Source organism: Perca fluviatilis, chromosome 12, assembly GCF_010015445.1.
Source record: "Perca fluviatilis chromosome 12, GENO_Pfluv_1.0, whole genome shotgun sequence".
In the NCBI taxonomy this organism is placed as follows: Eukaryota; Metazoa; Chordata; class Actinopteri; order Perciformes; family Percidae; genus Perca; species Perca fluviatilis.
This window is the reverse complement of record NC_053123.1, coordinates 12,811,612-12,824,742: the sequence shown is the minus strand read 5'-3', so window position 1 is coordinate 12,824,742 and position 13,131 is coordinate 12,811,612. Positions and strand designations below refer to the sequence as shown.

General features: G+C 38.9%; 1 protein-coding gene across 7 annotated transcripts in view; it reads left to right on the top strand.

The window, feature by feature from the left end:
- Positions 1-8,157: 8,157 nt before the first annotated feature.
- The window catches only part of epha3 (eph receptor A3), a 107,301-nt gene continuing 102,327 nt past the window's right edge, over positions 8,158-13,131 (top strand). For 5 of the 7 annotated variants that reach the window (XM_039817405.1, XM_039817400.1, XM_039817399.1 and 2 more), the window contains exon 1: positions 8,158-8,355. In XM_039817405.1, coding sequence (XP_039673339.1) covers positions 8,262-8,355 — 94 coding nt within the window. In that variant the 5' untranslated portion in view covers positions 8,158-8,261. The remainder of the gene's footprint in view (positions 8,356-13,131) is intronic. The other 2 variants (XM_039817402.1, XM_039817401.1) reach the window with 1 other exon arrangement.

Genomic DNA, 13,131 nt, shown 5'->3' with positions numbered 1-13,131 from the left:
TACAACAAAAATATGGTGTTTTTTTTAAATTAAACCATGTAAACCTATTCTGGTACAACCTTAAAATACAGTTATGAACCTGAAAATGAGCATAATATGGGCACTTTAATTACTGCACTCAAAACAGTACCCAACATGTAAAACGTATAGGTTTAATAATTTTTTGGGCTGACGGTATAGTTAAAGATGATTATACATTTTAAAGTAACTTACAATGAATTGCAGTTGTTAGATGAGAAAAGTTCATCCCTGCTTCTAATGGACTTCTAATCATTTTTTTTTAAACACATTAAAATGAAGAAAAGCATTCCTTGGCAATACTTTACAGTTCACAGTAGTAAAAATGCCTTGTGGTTGAAAGGTTTGTCTCGTGATGTTTGACTAATGAATAGCTAAATTGTAAGAAATGTCTACGTTTTCAGTGGGCTTGTAATTTGCATATTATGCATCGTAGCACAGTTAAGTGAGTTGAGTGTTGCCACAAACACATCCCAGTAAGGCTTCCAGTAAGGATTTTGGCAGGACACTGTGTTGTTTCAACACAGGGTTTTGCTAACACGCTTTTGATTAAATTTGTAGATGTGCACCACACCCATAGCCTTGGTTTGCAGCATGCTTGCCAACCGCTTATAGCTCCACTGGCAAGTGTAGAAGCAGATGACAGACACAGAAATCCACATAAGGGTGGTTTACAATAGTAGACAAAGACATTACTATTAAGACATTTTGTAGCTTTAGCTTACAGTCAAACTGGCCTGTCTCAAAGCAACACTTGTTTTACATCTGCAGCGCACATTAATCTTCATGTTGTGCTGTACCTACAGCACGTGCTTCTGTGTCAAATCCCTATACGTTTTCCTTTACAGATAAATAAACCTTGATGCAACTCAATGAAAATCCTCTGTGTAAGCCGAGAGCGTAATTTAATGAATATGTGTTGAAATAATCACCTTAATGTAATATAATTAGTGCGTATGCAAGGCTGTTCAGTGTCACTCAGTGCTCCGGCAGCCTCTTTTTTTTTTCCCAAACTGCTTCGCTCAGGTAACCTTAACAACAGCCATGATTAATGAAAAAGGAACAAGTCATTTAGTAGCTTTGGCAGGAAGCAGGCAACAAGTGTGTGTGTGTTTGTGCTTCCTGACTCCACAGTGTCTTTCATTTTGTCTCGTCTTCCTCTCCCACAGCACCACGAGTAAACACAAAAGTCTGTCACAATACACAGTGTGTGCGCAGTACGCAATGTGTGTGTGTGTGTGTGTGTGTGTTTGTATGTGTGTGTGTGTGTGTGTGTGTGTGTGTGTGTGTGTGTGTGTGTGTGTGTGTGTGTGTGTGTGTGTGTGTGTGTGTGTGTGTGTGTGTGTGTGTGTAAGTGCAAGTTGCTGTATGTTGTGCAAAGATGCATGCATTCTACAGGAAAAAAAGTACAGCAACAGTCTAGACAACACAGATGCACCCAAAGAGAGTGAGAGATCTGTGGAGCCATAGGCCAATTAGATGCTACAATACTATGGAAGCTTGATGACACTCACACACATCTAACACACACACACACACACACACACATATAAGACTTCGGGGCCTGTACTCCATCATCTGTATAATTAAGGTGCTTTTCTCCTGAATATTTTAGTTAAATGTCTCTGCAACAGCGCAGCAACAGACCTGACTGTCTTCCCAATAAAGACCGCCGCTCCATGTGTGAAGCCATTAGAAAGCATATGAATGCGCACACACGCACACACACACACACACACACACACTATTAAAGTGCCTGCTATCACCATTATGATTTTTTATCAATAACCATAACTTCCTGTTCTCACATTTGGAACTATAATTGTATACATTGTCTTTCAGGGTTTAGCAATACATACCATAGATAATCATTGCTGAAGGTACTTCAAATGTGCATGTAATGAATAAACCGTGAGGTTTGGAACATTGATTATGTTGCTTTGCATTGTTCATGAATATATTATGAAAGTCAATAAAAATGCAAAAAATGCATTTCAGTCTGTAGTTATTTTAGAAGGCAAGTACATTGCTGCCAAGGTCTTATTTTGCAGACAATGTTCTAAAACCCGACCTGAGTTACTTACTATTTGATCCTTCTACTGTACATGTGTGCATCCAAGGCACAAGCGCATATTGTATGCGTGTGTGTGTGTGTGTGTGTGTGTGTGTGTGTGTGTGTGTGTGTGTGTGTGTGTGTGTGTGTGTGTGTGTGTGTGTGTGTGTGTGTGTGTGTGTGTGTGTGTGTGTGTGAGAATCTAATCCTATGGCAGATGGAGGAGGAATAATATCCAAGACAATACTGGCAGAGGGAACAGCAGAGGGGGTGAGATGGGGGTTAAGACACTGTCCTTCAAAGATTGATGAGAGCTTATTCTATGACGGATGTCTTCTTGTATTAGGACAGAACTCTTTCCCAGAAAACACAATACTTCCATTCACTTTAGCTAATTATCTCAGGCAGTACTTGGCTGTGACTGTTATGTTGCAACACCATGAAATTAGATTATTATTGTTCCAGTCAAATTACTGATTTAGTATTCTGCCTTTAACAATAGTTTTTTTTTCTCGATTTAAAATTACTTATTTTTCACACTTCAGGATCTAAAATGACTGCTGATTTCAATTCTAGATGAGTTGGGGGCAACACACAGTTTTGTATATTAACAATAAGGAATGCAAAGTCCATGAATTTATATTCAGAGAACTTAGGGTAAATGCATTAGTAGGTGGGTTTTAATGATTTACAACCAACCAAATACTTCTCTCCAAATTGGACTCTCAACAAGACTGTATTGTGTCGTATTGTTTGTGAGAGACAGAGAGTGAGGCGAAAGAGACAGAGAGTTGCTGTCTGCTTGTTTGCATGTTTGTGTGTCTCCTTGTGACAAAACCTCAATGCCATCAAGGAGACCAAATGTTGTTTCCTCCCTCTCTAATTACCAGCTCTTATGGTTTAGCCTTGTTTAGCTGTCCTCTAGTAAATAAACCTTCATGTCAGACTGTTTTGTTTCAGAGGATTTCTAAGTCACATCTAGTTAAATGTCTGCTCCCTATCTCGAACATGAACTGTAGATATACTGTAAGTAAGTAGTGATGTAACCTATAACCTATATTCCAGGGAAGAAATCCTCAGGAATGTGAAAAGTTACATATCCTACATTTTACTGGTTAATCAGTTTGAACTGGTTGTTTTGCATGAGCAACTATTTCCACCCTGAACAGGCAAAGAAAACAGCCCCATCAACAGAAATTCCAACTTATTTTTCTTTCTTTCTTTCTTTCTTTCTTTCTTTCTTTCTTTCTTTCTTTCTTTCTTTCTTTCTTTCATTCTTTCATTCTTTCATTCCTTCTGTTCTTTAGGGTTTCTGACTAGTACCTGATTTGAAATAATAAAGAAACCAAAATCAAGCTTTACTCTTCGTCATGAATACTGTTATGGACTGCTATTGGCTAACATTTGGAATACAGTATTGTAATGAGGTATTTAATTACTACTTTTACTTAAGTAAAGAACTTGAGTACTGCTTTCAGCACTGGGTTCTGTTCTGCCATGTCAATGCTTTTCTCTGGGAATAACACAACCAACTGCTTACACTGCTGTCGCTCACACAGACACAAGTGTGACCAGAGATTTGACCAATGTTCTTACCATGGCAGAAACACGCCTGTGAAAAGACATTTTCGACCATAAATAATGGAAAACTACAGGGGCTACTGCAATTTTTTTCAGAATAACATCCTTTATTACTGTAAGTAAAATTATTTAAAAAGAGGGGGATATTAATTTATTTAAAAATTGACAATAATCATATCTCTTATTTTTTAATGAAAAAATAAAAACAATAACAACACAAATAAATCGGTTTCGATCATGCTTTGTACTCTCATTCCTTTCAGCCTCTTCGAATTGCACTGTAGCAGTTTGATGGGACATGATTGTGGCTGGATGTGGAAAGAGAGAGAGAGCGAGAGAGAGAGAGAGAGAGAGAGAGAGTTGAAGCAGGCCCAGCTCTGTCTAAAAGTTATGGCAGGCCGGTCAGTCCTACCAGAGCCGTCTCTCTGAGGGTGACGAGGAGAATTTACCACATGAACCGTGCATGACCTAATTAATCATGGGCGCAAATACAGGAAATAATGGGGCTCTTGATTTCTTCGTGTAAACATCTAGACACACTTAACCGGTCTTGTATAAAGTACTTGAAAGCAATACTTCAGTAAATGTACAAGTATCTTACCAGAAAAAGACTTTGGTAGAAGTTAAAGTCACCTTTTAGAATATTACTTGAGTAAAAGTCTTTAATATTAAATGTATTTACTTATTTGAAGTAAAAGTAAAGAAAAACTATTATTATTATTTATTATGAACTTTATTGTGGCTTCCTTATAGTAAAACATAATATTCAGGGTTTCCACACCTTTTTTAAACATCAAATTCAGAGCCCGACATCAACAAAGACAGAAATATAATTAATGAAGTAAAGTACAGATACGTGAAAATTCTACTTAAGTACAGTAACAAAGTATTTGTACTTTGTTACATTACAACACTGCACTTAACTAAACACATCCATTATAAGATAAGAATGTGACGCTGATATGAACATGTTTCAAACCTAATGTTTGGCTGATGCTAAACCACAAACTGTGTGAAACATGAAATTGTAAGGCACTAACGTTCACTGATTTTGATCGATTTGACAATTTTACTGAATTCTTGAAGGGAGATAAGTAGCACCGCCTCTACTAAATGGTACCTGTTGGTGCATGCTGGCTGTTAGTTTGTACATCCTTTCAATAAATAAATATTGTTTGCCCATTCAAATTTTGGGGACGTGAAACAAATGGTGCTATCTGAAAAAGAAAGTATTGTGTGCAATATTGTAGTAGTATTGCTATAATGCACATGGGTATAATGTACATATAGTAATATGCAATAGCGCTTTATTTAGAACAATAACCAGGCCATTGTAATTTCCTTCAGTTTTACAATCCCCTGTAGACCGAAACTAAATGAAAGGACGAGGGGAAAAGGGTGAAGTGCGGTGGTGCTGGCAATGGTAAGAAAGCGTCCCTGGTATGATGTTTGGTGTGGGGGGATAGTGTTACATGCCAGCAGCCCGCTGGCTTCTCCTCCTTCTGTATGCTGTGAGTATGGAGGAATGTACCGCCTGAGAACCACAGGGAGGAAGAGGGTACTGACAGCAAGCAGTAAACACAGTCAGCCTCTCTGTTTGTTTGTTTGTATGTTACTGTGCAAGAAGGCTAGGCCTCGGCAGCTTCAAAGCTGCTCCTATACAACATCTGTTCTGTGCGTTTGCAGCCCTATACAGCCATGTCAGGACACATCATGACTTACAATTGCGGCTCTAAATCAATATTTTCCTCCATCTCATACTGGATTGTTCCATTGGAAAGAGTTCAAGAATGGACAAGCGCTCATTGAGACGAGGGAAAAAATGTTGGAGCGGAGAGACGGGAGGGACCCATCGCATTTTTCCAATTCACCACAATCCGAAACAGATTTTCAACAATTAGTCTGAGCTAACTTACAGGTTTATTGACTAAAAACACAGTGACAGCGCCTTTTAGACAACCAAAGGAAAACGTACTGATTACGTTTGACTGTCAGCATGAAGTTTCTTTACATGCCACAATAGGATCATATTAATACTGAATAATCAAAATGCTTGACATAACTTCTTTCTTTGTTGATCTTTTACTGTATTGGTGGAAATATTTTAATCTTCACTTGTTGTGAACATTCATTTTAATGTTAATTTGCTACTCTTTAAAGTACTTTGAGCTGCATTTCTTGTAGGAAAAGTGCATGTAAACTTCCAGTATATTTATAATTCTGACAATTTCCCATGAATATAAATGTAGTTGCTTTCTCAGAAAGTTCTCCGTCGAAACTAGAGCCTCATATCGGTAAACTACGAGCCCAGAACGACCAACCTTTGAATTGATTGTTAGCTGTGGGGCCTCTCATATTAATCTCTTTCACTGTGTAATAAGTGAATTAGTGGGATGTAGAAGATGATGTATGACGATGGCTGGCACTTCTAAAACCTACTGTAAATCCACATGCCACAGCCTCTTAATAATGTGGCCAGAGACCTCCCGGCATCATTCTTCACTGTATCCATTGGCAACCTGAGACTAATACATTTTTTCAGAGTGTGCTCTGAATTTGCTGTTAAGTCATTTGTTCTAAAATATCTACATTAAATTCATTGTAAAATGGCCCAGTTAATTTTAAAGGACTTTTGAACACATAATATACATACATAATACACTGAGCAAGACAAATAATAAAATCCAAAAAAAAGATTTTCTTCCTGACAATGCAGCAGTGTGTGAAAGTAATGCCCCACACATGTAGCCATTTTTCAAAGTGCAGTATCTAATTTGCATAGGCTTGGACACATTTCCACAAATTTAGCAATGTTTTCTACCATGTCGCAATGCTTTGTATAATCGTTCTTCTAAAAAAAAAGTTCATTAAGTTCATTCATTGGAAGCATAACATTAGCATTAGTTAAACTGTGACTTTTGGCACCCCCCTCAGTTTCTTTCAGATTTGGAAAAATCCCAACCATTGAAATGTGCTCAATAAATTAGTTTTTCATCACAGAGAATATTTTGTCTTATTCAATGCAAGGGGGATTTCTTTAGACGTGTATTTTATCTCTGAGTGAGACCTCCTGCTGCAGCCCACAGAACTGTAAACTACATTCAGGAAATTATAAAGTCATTAGAATTTTGTTGCCGTTTCTACAAATCCAAGTGTAGCTGTGTTGTTAGCTTTCGTGTGCTGTGTCCTAACTTTTCCCATACGTCAGATGCCTTCCAAACCTCCTGCCTCCAACCCCCCACCACAACAGCTGGCGTCTCAGCGAGGGCCCTGACATTACACTGCCACCCCAGCCTTTCAGTGCGGATCAAGTATGTTAGGGGCCCCTAATGGCCCTAACAGAAAAATGCACACAGTAGACCCAAATACAAGATATGACCCTCCAATTGATGATGAGTAAAACTTTGGAAACATAGGAACAGTATAGATTTTTTTTGCACATGTAGGCTATTAGTTATATTTCATATGTCGGGTTTAGCTACATGTTAAAACTATACATAAAAGTAAATCATAGATGTGAGTAGTGATAAAACACAAAAGTATATAAACATAAAGACACGTTAATCATGACTGCAACTTGTGATTTTTATAAGACACAGCCACAGGAATATCAACAAAAATAACTGCTTACATTTATTGATTTTTGCATTTCAAAAAACTCCCTGTTTGTGTAATCTGCATTACTTTCTCTGTGGCATAATTCTATTCTATTCAGGTTCTATTTGTTCCAAAATAGGGTTAAAAGCATGTCCCTCCTGGCCATGTCAAAGTCTGGATGAAAAATGATAGGATGCTGTTGGCTGTTCCAATTCCTTGATGTAAAGCAAGTGTCAATATTGGTTTGCTAAAAAAAAAATTATAAAAAAATAATACAAGACGTTCCTTGTGTAAGATTCAAAATCACAGGCCACCTTTGGCTGTTTCATTTAGAACATCAGGTTCCTATTGACTGCCCCACAGGCTTGTTTAAAAAAGAAATTCTTTAGTCTGTTAAGTAAATATGATTGACACTCACTTGTTCTTATTAGAAGGAGGCTAGAGGCTGTGGATCCTGGACTGACCTGCTCTAATAGGAATTGGGCCAGATAAAGCCCAATACTGATAATAAGTGTGATAATAGGTCACACATTTTCTGTTTATAGTCGAACAAAATTATTATTATAATTATTTTTTTTAGCCAATTTCCTCTTTGAATAAAGCAGAGAAAAACCATGATTGGAAATGTATTTGGTAAATGTGATTGAATTACAGGTCACAGGAACATTATGGTGTTATACTATTTTGTTCCCGGATAAATTCATAATATTTGTCTTAGATCCTGTTCTCAATGTTAGTGAATCAAATTACAGTTTTTCATTGACGCAGGCTGCAAAAAAAGCTGAATAGCTGAATTTGTCTTCCACGTCAAGAGGACGCCCGTGGTAAAGTGACCTGTGGTGAACTTGAGCGCGGTGTTTTTGCTGTCTGTCAGACTCTGTAGGACCCAGCGGAAAACTGCTCCAACCAGAGGGAGACGGAGCAAGAGAGAGAGGGAGAAAGCTGAGTGGAGAGAAGACGCTCTCAGATCAGTCAGTGGCTTCATGGAGTTATGTACCTCTGATCCGCCGCCATGGATTGCAATCCGCGATCACTCCTTTTCATTTTACCTCTTTTATTGTCCTGCGTTATTCCTGCGTTTCCCATCATCTACCCCCCCAATGAAGGTAAGTGAACTCTCAATCTGCGGACATTAGAGTGTCAGTGTGTTCTGTGTGTGTGTGCGCGTGTGTGTGTGTGTGTGTGTGTGTGTGCGTGTTTGCAAATGGTGCGCTACGGCGCCCATCGCTGGCAATGCTGTGCGCTCACTGCGTACTTGCTACTGTCCAAATTATAGTGATAACAATAACAAGATGACCCAAAGCGCGTGGAAGTGACACCGAGGATCACGGAGGGTCATGATCACTAACAGACAATATTTGAATAACTAACTTGAAAGTAGATCTGAAACAAGGCAGACAGTGTAGCCTAGTTTCGGATATTCTCGCGAACTGGGGGGTTAATAGTTGTTTAAAATGGGGATGGATGAATGTGAATGAGCGATGGCGAGACAGCTCCCAAAAGCCAGTCGCAGAGTTCTTACGGGGCGAAGACATGTAGCCTAATGAAACTCCGCGTGTCTGTGTTTCCATGAGAGGTTCATGTTGATCTGTTTGTATCCAAGAATCCATTTGGGGTGGACGCCCCAGTTACAGTCACGCCGATTTAAAGGCAATAGGCTAAATAGAAGATGAGCACAATCGCATTGTGCGTAAAAACGCGGATGTCTGTTTTTAGGGCTCTGACCTGAATAAATCCAAAACAGTTGACTTGAAAGCTGCTATGGGGATCTTACAAACCGTCCATTTCAAGTCATGTAATGACTGTGTTTGAAATTAAAACAGACGTTTCATTAAACCTGTGAAATACAGTAATGTAAGGACGACTTAATTTCACCTATTTTCAGTGCAGTTTTCGGCCACTTCTTCAGTGATTATAAGCATGTGGCAATATTTAGAAACCCGGCAGAATAAGACAGCCCGGTCCACTTTCAGCAGCCGCTTCTTCAAACATGTGAAACTACGGTGGAAACAACTGAAGCAGTCTCCTTCTTTATTTGCACATTTGTTCAACTTTTTTTTTAAACGTTTTTTTTTCTTCTTTCAAATACATCGCCACTTTCACGCCCTGTAGTAAATTCTTGTCATGGTTTAAGTCTTTTGTAGAGGGTCAAAGTAGAAAGGAAAGGCACGCGCGTGCTGAAGGTGCTCTGAGTTCTCTAAAGGTTTAAACTGCCCACAGGCACGGGACATAGGCTACATTTGGGCAGTTGATTTGGGGTCAAACTGTCTAAAAGACCGAGCTCGCAATAACAGTCAGACATGTTAAGGAATAAAGAAAATAGCTACTCACTGTATGAATGCATTTGTAGTTCTCTTATTCTGAAATGGTGCTTCACGTGTAAGGAAGATATGGGTTTGAGTAATTTAAACCGTAATACGGAGTAATTAAATGAATCTGAATGAGCCTTCAGTAGGTGTAATCTACTCTACAGTAATTACATGTTCAGGTACAGAAGTGGTTAAGGACACAACCAAGTTCCTGATCCTTCTGCCGCCTATGTCAGAGAACTGTGAGGAAGGAAGAAAGTAAAGTAAGTAACTCATATGAGTTTGGAAAGTCAATAGGTCAAAAGAGCAGTCCTCATATCAAACAGAATAATTCTAAACGGAAAGTTCCCCAGAACATAGGCCTACATATACCCCAAATAAACCATCGATTGTGCTGTTTCCGTTGAGTTTATTTATAATCCACGGCGCTGATGAGGACTCCTGCCACTCCAGCTGACCGATAACCTGGCCACTACAGCTTGTGTAATTTCCATCTATGATTTCCTCCCATACTATAGGTTGCTTTGTCAAATGTATTGAAGTTATTTTATGAGTTTAAACTGAAAACCTGAATTCGTCTTCCGAACGAAAATGTTTGCGGTACTGTAGCTATTCATTCAATAGAAAAAAAAACAAATCCTTGTTTGCAATTGTGTCGTTTTGTACGCCACGTCATGTGCCAGGCAGAGACCGCAGCCCTGCTCTCTGCTTGGTTGTTATAATTCAAAAGATCAGTAGTTTTTATGATGATGGACATGGAAGCATGAGGGGACGAGTTGTAAATCTAAAAAAAAAGTGCTCAATTCAGTAAAAGTGGCTGTGTCACTGTGTCAACTAGGCCTTCAGCAAATCTGTTCGGTTAATATATTTTTTTTAACCAATTAAATAGTCAAGATTGAAGTAGTTTAATGAGGTATAAAGCTGATGGATATTTAGTAGCGGCGACCTCAGCACTGAAAAAAGAAACAAAACCACATAAAATACACATCACCCCTTGACAAAATATACAATACTCTGCTGGTCAGATAGCGTGTGTGTGTGTGTGTGAGTGAGTGAGTGAGTGAGGTGAGTGAGAGAAAGAGAGATAGAGAGAGATGGAAAGATAGAGACAGAGAATTTAAAAGTCTTACGCAAAAGGAGAGAGAGAGAGATAGAGAGACACACACACACGTCTATATTCAATTAAATTCCCCTTTCCAAGACATAAATCTGCCAGAGAGTGTCAGTATCGAGCCGCTCCGTCTCCATATTGTATATAAATTCATACAGACTGCTAAACCGCAAATTTGACCCACTAAAAGGACAAAAACACTTTGAATCAGTAGAGAGATGCGTCTCTTGTCCGGTTGAAATGTTTACCAGAGTTGGCACAAATGGATCGCCTTGCTTTACGAATCTGATCGTGCTCCACTGTCCAGCCTCAACCACAGGTCATATCTCAAACAGCCTAGTTGTCAGAGGTGAAGTAACAAAGAACAGAAATACATTACAAAGTTATAAACTCACTGACCAGAGCCGCATTTCTCCTCATGGAATAAAATAAAGCAGAGGGCACTGTAACTTTTCCTATTGGAGCAGATCTGAGACTTATTCACTTACTGGTTTGTAAAAGTCACATTTACGTTGCTAAACGTGCCTGAAAGTGTTCATTATTTTAAATTATAGCCATGTTTATAATTAAACACAATGACAAACGTGCCAAATCACAAAACCTCAGTCAGTGTCCACATGAGTCAAGAATAAAGTTATACTGGCTTTTATTTCTATGGCGACAGGCTGCTGCTGATCACATCTAAACGCGCAGCAGATTATGAAAAGAGCTCTCAAAATTAACAAAGTTGCCTGTTAAAAAAGTCGATGGTCATAAAAGGCTCTGCTGTAAATTCGTTGTCACATTGTTGTGGCTTATATCACTGAATTGGGAATTAAATAAAGGCCTGATTTTGCCAAGGTGTAGACTCTGTGGGACTTTATATAGACTTAATGGAATACATAAATTAATTACATAAGCCTAAAACGTAAAGAAAAAAATATTTTAATGGGAAACAATCCTCAACTTTGAACGGGGCGATCTTGTTTATTATTTATTTTCCTCATGAACCAGAGTTCTAGTTCTATTTCTTGTAATCTACTGTCCCATCTCGTCACCGTGCCTCCACCAAAAATAAAAAAATAAAAAAATAAAATAAAAACAGAATTTCCTGTGTGGCTTTTATTAGGTCGTAATGATATTGTATACAACTTTGGGGGAAAGTTGAGGAAGACACAGAGGAAATCCCTGAGAATAGCATTTGGTGGCGCGGATTCACGAGAGCTTTGGGCGTATATGAGATATTGTTAGAAAATATCTCTCCCCATATATAATCGAAAAATAAATAAATAAAGTTGTTGGTTGTTTTTGCTGTGGTGCAGCATGTCCCTTTGAGCGCCTACGTGGTGTGATGTTGGCCCGTTGCGGGGCGTCGGGAGGCCTCGGGTATTTTTAGCCGGCGGTAGGGAGGCTTGGCCCGGAGAGCCCGGCGCAGCAGTCCCGCTGGGACGGATGGGCGTTTGTGAGCGATTGTACCTTTCAGAGCTGCTGTAAATGTGCTTACACATGCCCCTCCTTTAAAAATAACCCCCCTTTCTCTACATATACTATTGGCCTATATTTGTGTATATGTGTTGGCCAAACATTGAACTGAAGATGGAGAGTTCCATCTTCAAGTTGACATCATGTGTTTAAGCTTCAGATGCAGATACAAAAACATGGTTTGTGTGTTTGTTTCTGTGCATCACTTTGTAGCTTATATGTACAAATATAAGATAATACAGTAGCCTATGTGTGCAGGAGTGCTGTCTATGCCTTTATGTGTGTTTAAGTAAATGTGTGTAGCCATAAGGTATATAAGCATAAGGCAAAAGGTATAAGAATAGAAGCAATAAAGAAAGAAAGAAAGAAAGAAAGAAAGAAAGAAAGAAAGAAAGAAAGAAAGAAAGAAAGAAAGAAAGAAAGAAAGAAAGGGAATGGGGGCAGAGGGGTTGGGCAAGCAGCAGCAACATCAGACAGAGCGACTCTGCACTTGAATAATTCATAATGGGAGGTGAACACTTCACCCTTTAACACAGACACAAGTCGCCTTGCTTTGCCTGCACTGCGGCCTGCCAACCTTCACATGCCCAGAGCCAAGCTGCAAAGACAAAGCCCTTTCCACTTTGTTCACAACTATATTGGAGATATTAGAAGAACATGTGCATGCTACTTTCCTATTCTATTCTGTTCTTTTCTATTCTGAGTGGAGTGACTTAGTCCAGATGGAAGGATCTCCGCTTTACTGATCAAGCCATGTGTTGATTCAAGACCAGCGACAGCTTCTTCTTCTTCCTCCTCTTTTCAGACATTTGAATTGTGTCTGAGGATTACATTTCCACATAGCAAATTATGTTTTATATCATCATAATTTACCGGAAGTGAGGGACTATTGAGTTCAAGTTTTTGCTAGAGAGTCATGGTTAACTTAGCTGTTAAATTATGAGAACGTAGACATCAAAATAAACCCCCTGTAGATCTTTGCTCCAATGTTTCATGTTAAT